This window comes from Asterias amurensis, chromosome 2, assembly GCF_032118995.1.
Source record: "Asterias amurensis chromosome 2, ASM3211899v1".
NCBI lineage: Eukaryota > Metazoa > Echinodermata > Asteroidea > Forcipulatida > Asteriidae > Asterias > Asterias amurensis.
The window spans coordinates 12,938,269-12,958,535 of record NC_092649.1 but is presented as its reverse complement, the minus strand read 5'-3'; the positions used below and the strand labels follow the sequence as shown (position 1 = coordinate 12,958,535).

General features: G+C 39.5%; 1 protein-coding gene across 1 annotated transcript in view; it reads right to left on the bottom strand.

Moving 5' to 3' along the window:
• The window catches only part of LOC139954269 (POC1 centriolar protein homolog B-like), a 34,473-nt gene continuing 14,206 nt past the window's right edge, over positions 1–20,267 (bottom strand). The window contains exons 11-12 of the mRNA XM_071953999.1: positions 16,172–16,384; positions 1–5,258 (exon numbers count right to left, since the gene is read on the bottom strand). Coding sequence (XP_071810100.1) covers positions 5,154–5,258; positions 16,172–16,384 — 318 coding nt within the window. The 3' untranslated portion in view covers positions 1–5,153. The remainder of the gene's footprint in view (positions 5,259–16,171; positions 16,385–20,267) is intronic.

Below are 20,267 nucleotides of genomic sequence, written 5' to 3'. Positions count from 1 at the left end.
TCCGGTCCATTGTAAAAAATATTTACAATCTGTACATTTTATTTACATGAAATATCAAATCATTTTTATTTTTTAGTTAGATTACCACTCTTACTAGAAAACTTTTTCTCTGAAACTGTACATTTCAACACCACTTTTGGGGGAATATTGTTTTGTAGGCTTGGTTACTGCAACATGAATACAGCGAGTATGAACAAAAATAACAAAATCCTTCACTATCTCACAGTAAATTTAATGGAATGTTTTTGTTCAAATTTTTTACAAAATGTACCCATCATTTCACTCTTGTGTGTAATGTGTAATACAATAATAGACCTAAATGCATATGACATTGTAGTTTCATTTTTAATGGTGACAGAATGTAGTTACTGTGACAAACTACCTTGATGTACACAAAACCAACATTTTTGATTCTTCAGTGTAAACACTTCACTTTTCATGCGGGTAGGCAACACAAGTTCAAGGAGCTGAGTGCATTATTTGGTAGAGGAAAGGAGAAGAAAAACTGTTTTAATGTGTTTGATTTTTGTTGTAAAACAGACTTTAGTCCTATTTAGGGAGATATTGATCAAGAGACAAACATCTAGTGAAAAGGAGACTTTGTTTGTGCTGAGGCTAGGGTCCAACTTTATGGCTCTGCTTACCGTGATATTCTGTGCTTACAGTGACATGTACTGAACATGATGTAAGTGCATAATTACGCAGTAAGCAGAACCATGAAATTGGGCCAAGGTCATTACCACAGGGGATGCCAAATGTAAAATCCAGCTATTATCAAATATTCAACATAACTCGACAACAATTGTCACTGCAGAGCTGCCAACATAAGTATCAGGGAGAGATTTAGAATAACATTTAACATTAGGAAAAAGTTTCCACAATCAGGGAGAATGTCAAATTTTTTCAACAGAGCTTTGCAAGATTGGATCTTTCTGCAGAATCAGGGAGAGTTGGAAGCTCCGACACTGTGGTTAAAATTTTCTTTGAATTTCACAATAGTATTGACTGTAAATTTACCATGACATTACAGTCGAACTTTTGAACCAATTTTTAAAACAGTTCTGCAAATGGCACTAACATCGGCCTCTGCTTTTACAAATGGCACAACAAATTTGAGATGAAGGGTAATGTTAAGATATTTGTCAAATATCTTAACATTACCCTTCATCTCCAATTTTCACAGATATTAGAAACAAAATAAAGCAAAACAATTTTGACCAACCGAGCTGGAACACAATAATTAAAGAAGAAACGGTTTAAGGACAGAATCTCTAGAGATTTGAAAACTTAAAGTAGAGCCAAGCGGCCAAAATGGTGTTTAGTTGAAGATGATATCTTACTCAATACTTAAGGAACTGTGAGTATCTTGTAAGTTCAAGATAAAAACTCAACTTGCACTTAAATTGTTGATCTCGGATTTAGATAGATCAAGTCATGACTGGAGGGAACAAATTGTTAGTTTGATTGGCAGGTTGAGAGGTTTTTTTCCTTTAGCATTTAAGGACTGTGAAAAAGTTATATATTCAAAAATCTATTTAGGAAGCCATTTCTACTTTAAAAGCCATTGGACACTTTGTGAACAGAACAAAAATTAAAAGCTCACAGATTTACAAATAACTTGCAGGATTTACAGAAGGTAATGGTGAAAGACTTCCCTTTAAATATTATTCCATGAAATGCTTTACTTTTTGAGCAAACATTAAAACAATTATCAATTCTCGATTTATCGAGAATAATGGATTTATTTTAAACACATGTCATGACACGGCGAAACGTGCGGAAACAAGGGTGGGTTTTCCCGTTATTTTCTCCCGACTCCGATGACCGATTGTGCCTAAATTTTCACAAGTTTATTATTTTATATATAAGTTGTGATACACGAGGTGTGGGCCTTTGGACAATACTATTTACCGATTTTGTGTGATTGCTTTAAAGGGATTGTATGTGACCCATATTGCTGAAACTAACCTGCCAATAAACATCAGTATCAATGACATCAGTTGCTGTTGAGAACCTTTCACAGCGTCCCACTACCCTTTTTGTATCTCTGATCAGATTTCAGCTCTCCTATGTGGCAATATCTGGATTGAATGATTTTTATCGATATCCCTGCACAGGCTATAATCTTACCCCGGTATGTCTTTTGTCTCCGGAGTTGGAAAATAACGCAGAATGGGTCAAAATATGCGGGAGAACAAGAGGGGCTTGGGAGTCAGAAGCAGCGACGGGGTGAGTGACATCACATCCTGTTTGTTGCCGAGGCTGAGCCCTCGTTGAATCAAAGTTTATCGCGATTTTGCGTCTGGATGGCAAAATAGTCGGTGTTGTGTTACGCGAGTGTTTTCTCAAAGATTTTTCTCCGGGGAGTGCCGTTTGTATTTATTATTTTTATCATATTTACATAAAACCGTTTTTTTGTTATTCCTGTAGAGGCTGACAAGAACACTGTTGACGTCTTCAACGCCATGAAGTTAAATAAGAATAATTTTGAGTAAAAACAAGGAAAAAATGTATACTAGGAGGTCGTCACAGGTTATCTTATGAGACACAATACCCTACTACAGCAAAGTGGAACATTTTCCAGAAGTGCTCAAGTTATGAAATGTGTTTCAGAGTGTGAGACTGTACTTGGAAACCTCAAGTTTATGTGATCAAAACAAGCAATTGTGCTGTTGAAAGTCTTCAAATGCATTTTTCTTGTTTTGACACTTTTTCTTCCGATGGCCACATTGAACAGGATCATTTGCACTGGTAGGAAATTTTAATGAGTAACCTTCAGATTGAATCTAATCAACACCCCCCCTCATTCTTGGAAATAGTCACAACAATAGTGACAACAACAACAAAATAAGCAGTGATATCGATGTTAAATATTGTAAACATTCTGTAAGCTGAGAAGTGCTTACATTTTGGCATAGCCTTCATAAGGTGTTATTTTGAAAGAGCTTAGTTTCATCCATTTGATGTACTAAAATGAGCTTTGTCAGAAGGTGCATTGTTTGGGTGTGGAGCATCAAGTACTTCAAACCTTATAAAACTGACTCTAAAACAAAAAACCTGATCTGAATAATATGCTAACATTTCCAGAGTACCCAAACTCCCTGAACACACACACACACACACAGCACATGAGGTTAAAAAACAAGATTTGGCTAATTTCAAAAATCTAAATGACAAAAATATCTTAATGAAACAAAGAAATGTTTTAACAAACCAAAGGATCATTCCATCTGATTTTTGTGTGACTTGTTTGTGACTTGATTTGTGCACCATCAATGACAAACCACAACAAAAATTATTCTGAAAAAAAGAAATAAAGTTTTCTTATAGTGCTTGAAACCATCACTGTGACGTGTCGTTCAACATTATTACCCCTGTTTACTGAGCCATTTATTTCGTTCCTTAAACCATCTCAGCTCCCTGGAGAGTATACAGCCCTTGCTGCAAAGTATAAAGCACACCAAGCTCATTCAATCACTACAATCATCTCTGCCCTCATAGGTACCCAGTACCAGTTTACCCCTAGGTGAAGAGTAGCAATTAGTTCATTGTCTTGCTCTGAGACACAGTACACCGATCCATTAGGCTCTGCCCACGGCGCACGCGTGAGCAAGAACACGTGAGCCTCTCCAATGCCATTCTGCACAACTCTGCCGCGCGCGCCAAGCATACACGGCATGCATGTCGGACTTTATAGTGTCAGACTTTTGGAATATGCAATTGGTTTTGATTGGTCAGTACGCAATGGGGCGGAGCTTAATGGATTGGTCTGTTGTCAAGCACAGGACTTGAACCAACCCCCTGATCACTTAGCCTTCGCAGTCAAGTAGAATCCGGTGCGCTAAACTGCTCGGCGATGACATCCCAACAAAGCCATATTTTAGAGCCCTGTACTCGTAATGCAAGCAACTGTGGGATTACCCAAAGCTGGATAAACGTTCCGTTGTAGTCTTCTACTGGTTTAATAATATTAAGTATTATACAAAATGTACAGCAAACAAAACAAAAACAAGTATAAATGGTGGTATCTAGATTCAAACAATTCTTATCGAACAAGTCAAATTCTCTATTTACAATTTTGCATTAATATTTGTACACAAAACTATGGTGGATGGCATTTGTAAGAAATCTGTTTTTCCTTAAAAAAGTGACAGTATAAAACTATATGATGTAAATCTTGCATAGGGATAAAGGTTTGAAATCTAGTTTTGACACGCAATGCCGTATGAATACAACAGTTGAGTGCTTTCCAAGTTCTGAGAATGTGCAAGGTTAAATTTCCTGCAAGACTTTGAAAACACTTGAGTATACAGCACTAATGGTTATCAGTAATGTGGTTGTCTTAGAATAACAAATTAAGAAAGTTTTGCATAAAATTTACAGGGTGTAAATATCAACCATAGCTTTTAACAGTCTGTGATAAGAGCACAGTTTTTATACTTGAATTTTATTGCAAGGGATGTATAAATTCCGAGAAAGTTTGATACCCCATTCTCTGTACTAATCCTTAAAGACACTGGACACTATTGGTAATTGTCAAAGACCAGCCTTCTCACTACATGTACGTGTATCTCAACATATGCACAAAATATAACAAACCTGTGAAAATTTGAGCTCGATTGGTCGTCGGAGTTGCGAGATAACTATGAAAGAAGAAACACCCTTGTCACACGAAGTTGTGTGGTTTCAGATGCTTGATTTCGAGACTTCAAATTTATATACTATCAACCTACTATCAACCTCTCCCCATTACTCATTACCAAGTGAAGTTTAATGCTGATAATTATTTTGAGTAACTACCAATAGTGTCCACTACCTTAAAAGTAAAATTGTGATCATGTCTCTTCAGTTCCAATCAAGTGTACCATCACTCGAAAGATATTCTACAAACAAATTCCCTGCGAATGACGGCTCTACTGCTCGTCCTAATGGAGGGTTTAGATTTGTCCTTCTTGTACTGCATTAGTGCATGCTTCTATGCAGGGAGCCCCAGGTTGGAAGAAATGAAGTGCAACGCACCTTTTGTCCAAGTTCCCCCCTCAAAATGTCAGGGAGAGTAGCAAGTGAGATGCACATGCAAAGCTTGGAGTCAACTCAGCCAACCTACATAACATAGCTTGACATCCATCCACTCAATCCACATAGCCTGGAGCTCAGTCAGTAGGCCTGACTTGTAGTGTTATCTTCTGTTGGTTGTCCAGCACCTCGCGAAGCTTGTTCTCTGTCATGGTTAGTCTCTGCTCAAGGATGTTGACCGTCTGCAAACAACAAGATTCGATGTTATTAGTCAGTAAAAATGAAAGCATCCTGCCGTTGTTGTTGTTGTTGCTCAGTCCTTCAATGTCTTGGGAGTACAAACATTCTTAGATAATGAGACCTTGCTGCAGAGTTCCAGATTAGAGAAGAGAGTGAGAAGACAAACCCCTTCCCGGACACTCTAAAGGCCACGTTAAACCAGGCAATTTACAGGCAACAACTTCCAGGCAATCTCCAAGAATAAATTGTTGCAGAACCCGCTGCTAAAACATAGGATTCAAACTGCCTCTAGCTACCCGGCAATCTCGGTGGTCTAGTTGGTGTGACACTGCTCTGGAATTGCAAAGGTCATGGGTGCGAATCCAACCCAAGTAATATGCCTGTTTTTCAAAAATTCTTCACAGAACTCGGGGAAAGTACTGATATACAGTGTAAACACACATCAGTGCATATGGGTAACACCAAAATAAATAATCTCAAAGAGGAAAAATTATTCCCATGTTTATTTCCACAACATTTTCTTGGGGACAGAAAGTGAAATTGTGTAGGAGAAAACGCACACACCACGTTGTACTACCTGTTACCAAAGTGTTCCTTTTACATGCAGTGCAGTTGGTTGCCCCCAAGTTGCTTGCAAATACGCCCTGTGTTTACAAGACCTTAACTGTTTCTCTGAATTACTCAGATTTAGCAAACCAGTGCCAAATTTCATAGAGCTGATTAAGCAGTAAATACTGCTTAACAATTGCTAAGCAGTAATGAGCAGGATAACAGTGACAGGTGGTACATGTTAAACGTGCCAGTTTGGCTGGTAACCTTCGTCTGGGAAGCATAATTTTTTCTGTGCTTAGGATCTTGATGTGCTTAAAGACCTTGGACACCTTTTGTAATTGTCAAAGACCAGTCTTCTCAGTTGGTGTATCTCAACATATACACAAAACAACAAACATGTGAAAAATTGAACTCAATTGACCCCAAAATCTTATTCTGAGGTCTCAAAATCAAATTCAAATATTTTAGTGGAAAATTACTTCTTTCTCAAAAACTATGTTACCTCAGAGGGAGCCGTTTCTCACAATGTTTTATACTATCAACAGCTCTCCAATGCTCGTTACCAAGTAAGTTTTTATGCTAACAATTATTTTGAGTAACTACCAATAGTGGCCACTGCCTTTAAAAGAGAAGTGCCTACTCCCCAAATTTTATTTCGTTGTTATTCCTCCATATAATGTTACCCTAGTTTCAGCAACAACTTCAGAAAGCAACTTTTTAGCAACCAGCCAACTTATGTAATGAGATCCTTTATGTAATGAGATCCTTTAGCCATGGATAGTATTCAGTTACAATAATCAGACAAATTACGTACTGACAAACTTTGTGGTTGGTGTTTAATATAGAAAGTTCTGAAACTGCGTTCTTGTAATGTCAACTTCAATATTTCACAATAATGGAAATTTTTCCGATGACAAACCCAAAGGATACGTGGGTGAAATAATACCATGCAGTAGTACACACATACATGATTTTATTAGTTTGGAGTCATACAATATGTGCAACTCTAAACCCAAGTCACTCTGGTAAGGAAATGGTGCACCACAGTCCTGCAGTCTTAGGTAATTCAAAACACAAACCTATTTTTGATTGGATAAAGTGAGTGTTTGCGGCTTGTTGGTAGCAATGGTAGTTTGGTTGTGGAAACAAAAATAGTTTTTTTTCACAAACATCACTCTACCTGGAGCTTCTAGAGAAAAGTTTTAAATATAGATCAATGCAGTCACACTGTTTGATTTCTAACACCGGGGAATTTATTGATAAATAATATTTGAAAAAAGCTTTCCTTTGGAGCCAATGTACCAACTAAACCTTGTTTTCTGTGGTTAAACTTCGCTCGTCCCCAGCGCCTGGGATGGGCAAACGTATCATGCACTGTCATTGGTTTAATAATGCGCAGTCCCATCATGCATCACACTCACACTGCACCATATTTCTATGCACTGTACGCATGCGTACTTCCTGAACAAGAATCTGTGCAAGCAATTAGCCCATCTCGGCGGTCCTGGATAGACTGGTCGCTGGGGCCGAGTGAATGGTTAAACCTGCTAGGCTCGATTTTCGCCAAAACAATTTTATATATTTAAAAAATGCGACCACATTTTGAAATGAAATGTTCATAGGGTAGTTTTATTGTATACATCTACATTATATATAAACAGCTAAACGGTTCCTACAACCAAAGGTATACTTTGCCTTTAAGGCAGAATGATTTGAGCATTGACGTTTGAAATGGCTGGAGGAACCAGGAGGAGCCTAGTCGAACCTACCAACGCATCACAGCTAATGAGGAAAGACATTTATAACTGTCCATTAATAGAGACCGAAACATTAAAAACCGACTTCCCGGGTTTATCTTTTTAAGTTCTTCTCAACTTATCCTGCAAGTTAGCGGATCATTAGCGTGACATTAGTCACTGGAAGGAAGTAGAATCTTGCTTGCCACTTGACAGACAACTACTTCTACTCACCGCTATAAAAACACCGCACAAAACCCGAGCATAATTAAGAACACACGCCGAGAATGAGCACGGAATTCCATTTGAAATCAAGAGGAATTCGGTAATTAAAAGTTACCGATACATCAATTAACGTAAGCGGATGGAAGTAATGACCAGCCAAGGCTGGGAAATCTTGTGGAAGCGACGGCTTAGAGAGGGACAGCAGGATGATTTAGTCATTGATGGGAGGGACAGATGGAGGAGACTGGGAGGGGGGGGGGTCTAGGGAGAGGAAGGGTGGTCCGACGGATGGAGAGAGTAAGTAACATGAAGAAGAACCGTGAACAAAATGCGTAGGTTGAAGAGACATGGGCGAGGCCCTTAAATGGTTGAGATTGATTGAAAAACGGATAAATGCAAGCAGGGGACAAATTATGATAATTGCCTAGCTTAGGAGGGGGAAATGCCTTATATGGGTTTGATTGGTTGTAAAGACATTTATATTGTAGGTGAGAATCCACCCCACCGCTTTCCACCACCGAGATGAACCACGCTCTATTTGATTGAGAGAGGGATGAGTAGGAGTAAAAGGTGACATTGTATGCAAAGTGGAGGGATGAAAAGCTCTCTATAAGACTGGTCAGTCAGAGTGAACCAAAACTATGCATAGATGTTAGGGGTCCAAAGGGACCACACCCTGTTTGGGTGTGACTAGTTAATAGGAGAGGGGTGTGATAGGGTAAAGAGCCTACACTTTATGCAATGCATAGGTGAGTACTTCGAAAGGAACCATATACTCTTTTGGTGGGACCAATAGAGAGGAAGGGACGTGTAAGAGTAGAGGGGAGAGTTGTGTTATTAGGAGTCGGAATGCCCGGAGATCACTGAAATAGGTAGACAGAGTAAAGCCCTTTTCACACAAGGATAATAAGCAGGGGGTCCTTAAGAACACAACGTTGTTTAATCCACATTGTGTGAAAGGTATCTCTGCATAAGAGTGTTGAAGAAGTGAGTATGATAAAAACAAGGTTGAGGGTTGTAAAGACACTATCTATAAAATGAAGAAACTAGACCACCCAGTTGTTTAAACCCCAGACAACATACACCCATTGAGCAATAAACTAGATTATTGCTCCATGATACACCGAGCCTCCTTTGGAGATGTCTTAAAAGTGGGAGAATTCCACCCAGAAATTAAGCATCTTCCAGAATCACAAAAAGTACATAACCAGCGAGTTGTTGCTCATGCTATACTACAGGAACACATCTTCAGCACCTGCCATCACTGCGCACATTTTTTTTTGTACGATGTACTTAAGTACACAAATTCCTCAGGAGAGGCTGAATGCATTACTGATTACTGGGCGTGCAAACTACCCACTCAGATTTACACATTGTCCTGGAGGCAGTCGGCGCTAATCTCACCGGCTGTTTTAAAAGCCAGCTGGAACCCTGGGACGAGCGTAATCCAAGCGTGCAAGCAAGATGACTTTCTGACATTTGCGAGAAAAGAGGACTGGCATCACCGTTGGCGATTGGATAGATTGAAGATGCAACCAAGACGAAGAAGACTTGAAAAGAAAGAGAGAAGAGAAAAAAAAAGCCAGCCGACCCTGGTGCATGTGCAAATACTGGTTGATCCGGCCTACACTAATGACGTACTACAGCAACCACTGACAGAGGAATGGATCCCAACCATAATTGGACTGGGTCTAGGGTTCCTTCGGGCCTTGTGCAAAAAAGCTCTCATTAGCTGCAAGGAAATGCGTGTAAAAAGGCTGCGTGTGTGCACTAAGATGGCAATAATAGATGGAGAGAAAAAGGCCGGCCGTCTCCTTGTTTTTCATCAGGCGCTACTGCCGGCCTTGACTGTATTAATTAGCAGTGTCCTGCAGTCAAGATCTGGATGACCATCTTTGGCGTAATTCACACTTGCCTGCTTCTATCAAGAGTGATGAGTTACGGGTTTCACTATCAGTGGCTCCCATAAGAGGGCTAAGAAGTGTATGCGTGGTTGGATGGCAATCTAGCACTGTATAACAAATGTGTGTCCCAATTCAGAGTCTATTCGTTTGAAGTGGCTGAATTAAAAAAAAAAGAGAAAAAAAAAAAAAGACTTTTAATAAAAAAGGGTCCTGGGTCGAATCCCACCTGAGTAATATGCCTGTGATATTTTTTTACAGGACTCGGGGAAAGTACTGAGTATACAGAGCTAACACACATCGGTATATAGGTAAAAACCAAAATCTATATTCTTTATCCCTGATGCAAATTTAACATCTATTATACTATTAATAAGGTACACTAACCAAACATTTAATGGCACTGTGAATGACAGGTGAACAATGGTTTAGAGAACAGATCTTAAGCTTTGGTGTTTCTGAGCAGCAGAGGGTGGGTTGGAGTCCCGGTTGTGACACATGTGCCCTTGGGCAAGATGCTTTACCACAACTGCTATAGATGGGATATGAAACTGTGCTAGAATAGGTACATGTAGCGCCCATAAATACCCAAGAACACTTAAGAGATAGGGGTTACCCCTTGTGTTTCTGGTTCAAGGATCCTTGTTTACAGGTTTCCTCAGTCTAATCTTGCGAGATGCATTTATTAAGTTTACTTATGATGCATTCCTCGATTTCATTACCAATAACTTATTGCTTGTACGAACTCTCAAGATAAGTTGTTGTCTTAAAAGAATGCTATGTGGTAGAAAACTTCTCATCATCACACTAGATATTGTACAATTGCCAAGTTGAGCTATAGCACACTATGAATGTGCCTGAAATCCCTGACACCAAAAACCACAATTAATGATGACCTAAGTTTATTTAATTTTCATAGTACACATACGTACACATGTTCAGTACCTCTTTTTCATGAAGAAGTTTACAAGTAAACAATTCTTGTTTGTTTACAGTAGAAGTAAGTATTGAGAAAGCGTAAAGCCATAAATGGTCAATAACAAGTTTTGGTGATGTATTTGAGCTTCACCTTCAATATGCATAGTTACATCACTGTTTCGCAGAACAAGAAAACAGCAATACTGACAAGCCATTGTTTTGCTTTGATGAAACATTTACTCATTTGTTGTATAGTAGTATGATATGTGCATGGAAACTAATGGACGTACGTGACATTACTCTTCCAAAACCAACTAATATTTTCGTTTTTTGAAATTGCAATAAGCTTCACAGAATAGTTGCCCGTATTTCAATGTAACGTCCTTTTACAGATTAAAACTTTATGGAAATTTGCATGTGTTTTTGTTCGTTAAATTGTATGGCTAATTGATTGGTCTCGTTCAAATATTTGTTAAACTACTTCCTCATTTTGTTCACAAGTTTATATCCATTTTTCCTGGTAAAAATTACAGAGACAAAACAAAACACTCTGTCGAACCAGCTGCAGTCCTGACCAAAAAGGACAAAGGATATTCCTTACATTTGTGCACCACTCAACCATAGAAGCTTACAAAAAGACACAATGCTCCCTTGTTTTGCCTAACAAAAGTGCTAGTGCGCACGGGCTTTTTCAACTTACATTATTTCATGAGGAGGGTCTATTACATGTATGTTGTAATCCTTTGACTTGAAACCTATTAATTAAACCTCTTTAAGTTGTTGCTAAAATTTTGAATTCTCTTTGATATAATAAACGGATTTCATACAGTAAAGAGTTTATACTTGAAGGGACACAGCAATTCCTGTCTGGAAAGGATCTAGTATTAATGAAAATTTTTCTTGGAACTTTGTGTTAAGGGCACCACAACAAAAGCACATAGGGCACCACAGCAATTGCCATGGATTAATTTGAGGCCAGGGAAAACATTCTTCAATTATCAGAAACACTGTAACGCTACATTTAAAACCTTTTAATGAGAATGTAGTGACATTTTCCCTTGGATCAACAGAGTGAGTATAGGATAAGGCAAAATGAGGAAGTAGTGGGCAGTGTATTATGAGGTAGAAAAATGGTCTTTTGATGCGCATTTTTCCCACTTAAAAAATCAAGGCCTCAAAATAACCCCATGGCACCGACAACAATTGCCATTGTGTTGTGCCCTGTCCTTTCACCGTAGTGTGGTGCCCTTTGCAAAGTTCCAATACAAATTCACATTTCTTCATAGAAGTGCCCCTTATCGGAGGAACAATTGCTGGGCCCCTTCAAGAACGAAATTAAAGGCATGAAAATTATATAATTTGTTTTCCTAAACTCTCAGTGCATTAACCTACAATGTATTTTCATTGACTTTTCTAAGCATTTAGGTTTGACATGTATGGCTGAATGCCACAACTTTTTGAAAGTATTTTTCACATCTGTTCTTCAGCGTGTCGCAGCGAAGTGGTTTAGTGCATTAGCCTCAATTTCTATTGGCTAAGTCATGAGGGTGCGGGTTAGAATCCCGGTCATGACAATTGTGTCCGTGAGCAAGGCACTTAACTATAATTGCTTCTCTTCACCCCGGGGTAAATGGGTTGAATTAGCTTGGTGGGCTACATATACTTGGCAGCATAGGCTGTATACTCACTAGGGCATTGAGATGCTCCAGCGTCCTTCGGATGGGACGTAAAGCCGTTGGTCCCATGTGTTGTGTAATGCATGTAAAAAAAACAGTGCACTTATCGAAAAGAGAAGGGGTTCGCCCCCGTGTTCCTGGTTGTGGCTGCTTAATGCGCCTTAGCACCTAGATATGTGCGCTATATAAGACTTCAATATTATTATTATTAATAAAGCACAATGATAATTTCTTGGGAATTGCATTGTAATAAGAGCTGATATTAATAGCATTATGAATTTTCCTTTTAAGCATCAAATGCAGGGAAGTGATAGCCTGTTGAAAACCCCCCCACAAAAAACACTCAACTCTGAGTGCAAAGCGCAAAAGCATGCAAGCTCGAAAACTTGCGAGCATAAAGCCCAATTATTAAAATTTATCTTTAGTTTTAAAAGCCCTACTCTGCCACCTGGGGCGTTATTATAAGGTTATATCTCCATTTCTTTTAGAATGGGGATGGGGGGGGGATAGACAATTAAAAACAAAATTTCTTTTGAAAAAAGAGAGGAAAAGAAATTCCGTTTTCAAACGGAGGAGTCACATCCCTGATCCAATGAGCATTGCAACCGTTTAAATGGTTAAGACCATGTCCGAATTAGCGGTTACAGCTACGGCTACAGCTAGATTACCGCGTCACCATGCATTGAGGTATAGGATGTCCTTAACAACACCCTTAGGAACAGCTGAAGCTGTAGCTGTAGACGCCAATTCTGATACGGCCTTATATTCCCCCCAATGCCAATAAGTGGTATCATCGATCACTCATTCACACACTACATGTTCCCTTTAAATACCCAATCCATCACTTAATCGTTCTTTATCCTCTTTGTCAGACTGAAAGGATTCAGAAGGATTGAGGGCTATCGGTCCAAATCACAATTACTTATCACTAGGCCAGGCATTCCAAACTTATTCAAGTCCAACCATGTTAGTGTGGAGTGACTTAGGAGAGGAGGATAATGGAGGATTGAGGTCACCTGTAGGCAAGTGGGGCTAGGGAGTAAGGGTCAACCAAAATGTGTGCAAAATTCTTGTAAATGGAAAAATAAAACTAACGATAGCAATTAAAAAAGGTTAATTGTTTCTACAAGTTCTCTACGGACTACTTACACGTTGGCCAAATATGTTTGCATTACCAATTAATAAATAAAGTATGCAATATCCTTCAGCATGCCCTATAACACTACGGTTCATTGAATTTATACACCTCTAAATGACTCCGGGTATTAACCATTGTTGAAGGGTATGAGTGTCTTTGAAACGGAAAGGAATAAATGTTTGATGAAGCGTTCATTATTTACACAGGGCTTATTTTGTGCCGAAACTCGAATGCGCTAAATTTTTCATGGAATTACTAATGAGATACCTTGTTTTCTTAAAAAGATCAACAATTTTCATGAGCATATTTTTTGTTTTTGCCCTTACTGTAAGATGTGTATTAAACACTGTACATGTATACTGTGGAAAAAAACCACATGCACCAAATCGTTGCATATAGGATTCAATTTTCAAGGTGATTGCGCTGATTATGTTGGGTATATTTGCAGTATTTTTTTACCAAGTGGTAGCATTATCTAAACCAAATTTACTTGGTGCAAAACAAGTAAAACTATTTTTTCCCCCTTTGTTCTTATTACTATTATTATTTACTTGGCCATTGATACAAGAAAACAACATACAGGCAGTAACAGGGAAACTAGCCGTCAATTGGGTCTGATACCATCACCTTTAAATAGCTTTGACACATAAGGAAATGCTTTCGAGGCAATGTACGCAGGAATAAATAAGTCAGTATATTATACAAGTACATAACTGGACGACTACCACATGTTTCAGTTGTTGCCGTTACGACATGCATCACTAGTTTAATACCATGTTCAATGTGGACCACTGGAGCATAAAACATTAGCTACAGAAACCTAACCATTACACTTATCCATTGTCGACTGAACACACTTGAATGCACCACTACAATACTGTGTTGGCACCACCAGCATTCGCCCTTAACAGTGGTCCGCTGGCCAAATAAGGCATGTTATCTTATGAGTTTGAGCCCTGGTATCACAACTGTACATCAAATGCTGTCACTAATCTGTCTTCATCTGGGCCCAAAAAGTAACTTAACAATTCTGCTTTCTAGACTCGGGTTACCAGCAAAATTACCATGATGTCACATGTTCCATTCATGTTTGTTATACCTCGGTAACATATTGTGAAACTTGATTGGTTGAGAACCAATCACATGATGTGCAACAAAAAACACATGTACCATGGCTGCACAGGGAGGGCGGCGGGTATCATGAGTATTGTTAACCGGTGTACACTACCTTGATCGTTCCCAGCGTTGGTCGATTTCCAGCGCTTTGTACAAAACGGCCACGGGTTCGAGGGAAAAGTGAGGAATTGTTTCTTATTTGAACAACTGTTCATCTGCTTATTAAAGATGCTATGTCAGATTTTTGGCCGATTTGACCCAAAAATATTTTGATAGGGGTCGAGAAAGTTACTAGCTTTCATTTGAGCCATTGCTCGAAAAAGTCGTCCAATTATTAGTAGCAGTGAAATAAAGTGCTCAAAATTAGTTTTTGTCAGGATCCCAACAATATATCACATGACCAATTCTTATGTGTTTTATAAGAAACGTTTCAAATTTTTGTCATGGTTCCTGACCATTAAAAGTAAAAGTTAAACTTTTTTTTCGTTAGGTGGGTGATTCTCTTTGAAACACCATTCACTCAAAAAAATCTATTTTTTAATGTTTGGGGCCAAAAATCTGACATAGCATCGTAATAATGTTTGAGGATGACAACAGAACTTTGAGAAGAGGAATAATAATGTTACCAAGGTTAACAAAACAATTGTTGCACGCTGTGACTGGGGTCCATGGGTTTTGTACACCCTTTGGGGGAAAATGGCACCCAAAGCGAAGCAAAACCCACTGGTACAAAACGCCATGGATCCCGTCACAGCTTGCAACAATTGTATACTGGTGTCCTGCTTATTGTTGCTTAGCAGAAAACTTGTAAGCAGCATTGTCTGCTTGAGCAATGAGCAGGTCCTACTAGGCCAAGGCAATTGGCCCATTCACTCAATTTACCTGAGGTCACCATCCCAAATAATCTTGATTGCATCATTATAGGAGTCAATGTCCCTGTGTACGATGCCACTTTTAGGTGATGCTGTGTTTACATGTACAAGTTAAAACAATAATTTTTACATGCAACTTGATTCCCAAAACGGCCAGCGTGGCAACAAAATATATATAGATGCAAGAGGTCCATCATCTGGTAGCATTTCTAGCTGCCTGTGAATTGAAGGCCAAACACATGCCTGGAATAACACGCAGGCCACAGGAGGCTATGGTCTTGGCCTTGGTGCCCCTTCAAAAATATCCCATTGACTGTAAGATTTTCCAATGGAAGTACCCTTTACAAAATTAAAAATGGTCTTGCCCTGTCAAAGATGAGATACCAAGCCCGTAACATCTGAGAGAGAATCTATTGACAAATCTCCAGGAGAGCTTACAAGGCATAAACAGTACAACCATGTAATACTTACATACAAGCTACCTCTTAGACAACCAATCTACCCAAACATGTTTCCTGACCTTCTCCAGGAGAGCTTACAATGCATAGACAGCACAACCATGTAATACTTACATACAGGCTACCTCTTAGACAATCAATCTACCCAAACATGTTTCCAGACCTTCTCCTTCCTGCACCACTGATCTATTCATTTTTTTTTTGCATTGCCAGACTATTTTGTCCGGTGTCAACTCAAGCGATTCCAGTGACATTAATTTTGTTTTGAGCGCAGCCCCGATTCATTTTAAACCCAGCAGAAAGCCACCAACATTAAAACTCACCTGGGTCAGAACATCCAGCTGCCCAACGAAATTCTCCAAGGTCTTGGAAAGGGCAGGCGGCATCTCTTTGACTTCTAAAGGTGCAGTGCTGGGATAGTGCGCCCTCAGGGTGGGGCCATCATCCAGGTCTCGTCTTGCAATGTCCGCCGAGGTCATATCCAGTCCCTGGAACCCTCTGGATGAGCTCGCTGAGCCGTTGACCAGAGCCTTTTGCTGCAAGGTAACAAAATAATAAAAAAGTAAACCACCTTAGGATTTAGACATCAGGGGTTCCAAGGTTCTTAGAAAATAGAACAAAAGTTTGTGAATTTTTCAGTAAAAACACAGAAAGAAGGTTTTTCTAAAACTCCTACATATAGCTTTCACAATACAGTCTAACATGAAATCAATGTAGAAAGGCTCATGAAGACTTTTTAGTCTAGTACACATGAAAGCCGACCAACACCCAGAAGGGAATTCTGCTCGAGCTAAAAGTGAAGATTCCCTGCAAGGATGAACAAAGTTGAGTGCATTTCTAGGGTGAGGTGAGAACTGCAACCTTGTTCTACATTAAGTACATTCGTGTTTGCATCAAACAAAAAAAGTATGATATATTTTGTAGTGCACTAAAAATATCAGATTAAAACAACTTTTAGAGCTACTGCACTTCATGAAGCTGCAACAACAGGCAATCATTCAAATTTTGTTTTATTACTACTTTTTTTAACAAGCATGACATGCAATGTGGTTACTGTGTTCTGGCCGCACTTAAGCATACCAGATGTAAGTACTGTTGTATGGGTCATTGGGATGATCGAATCCTGGTCAAGACACTACATCAACTATCTTTTTTTTTTTGTAGTTGCAATTTCATACTCATAATGATCAAAAGTTCATTAAATGAAAAATGCCTAGATATAAATGGAAAAACATACCAAAAACAACAAATATGTTTCAGTACTTAGAAAATGGAACAGAAACAATTACTAAAGAAGATAGTCCCCCCCCCCCCCCCAAGGTGGGTGAGCACAGAACGTGTTTTCAAATACCGCCCTAAAGGAGTCAAGCAGCATTATGATACTGGGTCCAGGTCATAATAATACAAGCAACAAACATATGCTTTGATGGTCTTTAGGGTTTCAAATTGCAATTATGAGGGGACATTTGTGGTTCCGAAAGGACTTCACCAATTTTTTTTTAACAATGAAACATGGCATGAACCCCTACAAAAAGCCATACTTTGGTCTGAGTGGTCAATCATCTTCTACTTACAAGTATTAGATGTAAGGTATAGACCGCAAGGGCACACAACAAATCTGCCCACAACTGTGCTATAGAGTGGGTCTACGGAGTGTCAAAACCTATACCAGCCTTCTTGAGGACCCTTGTGACATTATGCCACGGCAAGCTCCACTTTCAGGGGTCACTTTCCACTGATCATCAAAGTGGAATAGTACATGGACTCAAACAACGCCTGCAGGGTAATCTAACACACCTTACAATGTCTTAAGGGCTACAACTATTTGAACTGTGGCATATACATTTGTAGCAAGTTGCTTTTTGATCATAAATACCAAAATCAGCATATGAAAATATCAAAAGGTGGCGTACAGCTAAAGGCCACAGAACAACACACTAGTGGGCAGTGGCACATGTCTAGTGGCTCATAGCATACGCCGTCCACATGTGCAGGCAATAAGAATCAGAGTTATTATTCACACATATTGCTTTGGGCTGCAAGTGTCGATAGCATAATAATACCGAAAGGCTTTATCAGTTGCACTCCAATACCCTTGTATTGCCACAGAACTGACCACAAGGGGCTTCAAAATCAGCCTAAAGATATATTTCTGTTGACCTAAAAGGGGTCCTTGGCATCGTGAGTGAAAGACCGGGGGATCTGAACTCAGTGTTATGTGAAGGTCAATTCGGACAATCAATCCCCTTTGCATTGACCCTTCCATCATGGTGTGTATGGTAAAGACTTCACCCACTGCCCACACATTGCATCACTGAGTCCACGCTGAAGTGGTTTATCAGCTTCGGGTTATGTTCAGGGTTTCTTTTCAGATGCAAGGAGGTCACCCTCGGGAGTGGAATACGGCAATGAGCAGCTCCCACGCTCTGCTGCCATACATTTACAATATATCAACACTTTCTACAATGAACTGAAGAATACTTTCCTTACTAAACTAAACTCATGTGAGACTTTGCTGCTCTCTTCCTTTGTGTGGGAGTATTAAAGTTACACTGTGAAGGGCGTGCTACAATCACATCCAGGGCGTTCACAGTGTAATGTGGGAGACGAGATGAGATTTGATGTTCATGTAAAGAAATAATAAATCAAATTCTTGCAGGCCTATGTAAATTCCCCCGTTTTGACCCAGAACCTCCCAGATATTACAATTCAGGAGATTTGCAGACTCTGTCCATCACCAGAAATATGAAACTCCGAAATTGGACACAACATGGACTATTTCTTTGTCTCTTACACTAGATGCCTGCTTTACTTTGATAAGTTCCTGAGAAACCAAACACCCGGGAAGGGGGGAAAACTTCTAAAATGACAAAAAATCTTTAAAAATGATTTGTAGTACAGGTAGGGGTACAGCTTTAAAGGCCACAAAGCAACACGCTCATGGGTAGTGGCACATGTCTACTTGCTCATATCATATGATATCGCTACACATTTTCAAAACAAATTTAACACACGCATGCCAATTTCAACACTGAAAATGGTTCCTTATGTGACAAACATTCTTGGATTATTTGCCTTTTCTAAAATATAAATTACATTTTGGGAAAAGGCCGCACCTGAGGTACATCCTCCGGAAACGTTTTCTCCCCTAAATTATTTCATCTACATCCTGAACACTACCAAAAAAAACAACTCTGGAGGGAAACCCTTGCTAGGTTTTTTTTGCACAATGTCCATGACTAGGCAGTCTACGTTTGACGGAACTGTCAAACACTACTTAGCAGATGACTGATATTGGCATTTAACGCTTTCAGGGGTTAACAAATAGGATGTGGTCGTGTAGCTCGGTATCAAGTAAGCTGCCCCATGACATCTGATGAAGACTGGTTACCGGTGTATTTCCCTCACGCATCTACCAAATGTGACACACGCAATCCCTGGTGCTACGCAATCAAGGAAACCAGTTTTAAATTGACAGGTTCCTCCCAATCCACCAGAGACTACTCGTTTCCATTCAGAGCTCATTACCTCGGACGAGTAGGCTCATGTTCACCTTAGGGGCTAAGGGGTGGCACTTCCGTCTATTTCAAGACCGTACACGGGTAAAGCTAGAGGGGGGTCTTCGTTGCGATTATGTTACAAAGACGTGAGATAAAAGGAGTTTTCGCCCAGCGAGTTTTGTCAAATTAGATTATAGTGTTGACTCATGGGAACTGGGATAGGCTCAAAAGGACGCGTATAAACCTATATTTAAATCCCTGCAAATGGAATACTTCCCCTGTCAAATGATCTCACTCACACACAAAAAGGCTTTCTGGTTGTTGGGAATCAGATAATTTATATTAAGCATGAGATTTCAAACTGATTGAGACTTAGGGAGACCTACACCAAATTCCTAAAAAGGATGCATGGCTGTGAGCCAGGTTGCACAAAGTCAGCGATTCAGAACTTAGCAGAGAGTAGATGAGCCAATCTATAATCCAAGAGGGCCAAGCTATGACCCACTAACCTACAACAAATCCAAGCATCTTGCCAACTTGTTACAAACCACAATAATGACAGTTTCCAAACCCCTCAAACACTCTAAGGGCCTATGACTTTATCATAAAAAGTCACTTGATATAGATTGGTCTTACTACGGTAATGATGCACAACAGATCAGGGTCGTGCATTTTAAGGCCTTGCCACTTGAGGCAACTTTTGTAGGCAATTTGTGGGCAACCAACCTCAGTGCAAGCTACAGGACCCCTTTGGTAGCACATGAGTAATTTTTACAACATTGTCTTGCAATACCAAAGAACAATATGTGAACATTGAAATGTGAATGGATTCTCTTCTTGGAGATTATCTGGAACTGTCCTGTAAATTGCCTTGTGTGACATGACCCTAAGGTACATGCTTTTGGAATTATCTCCCTTA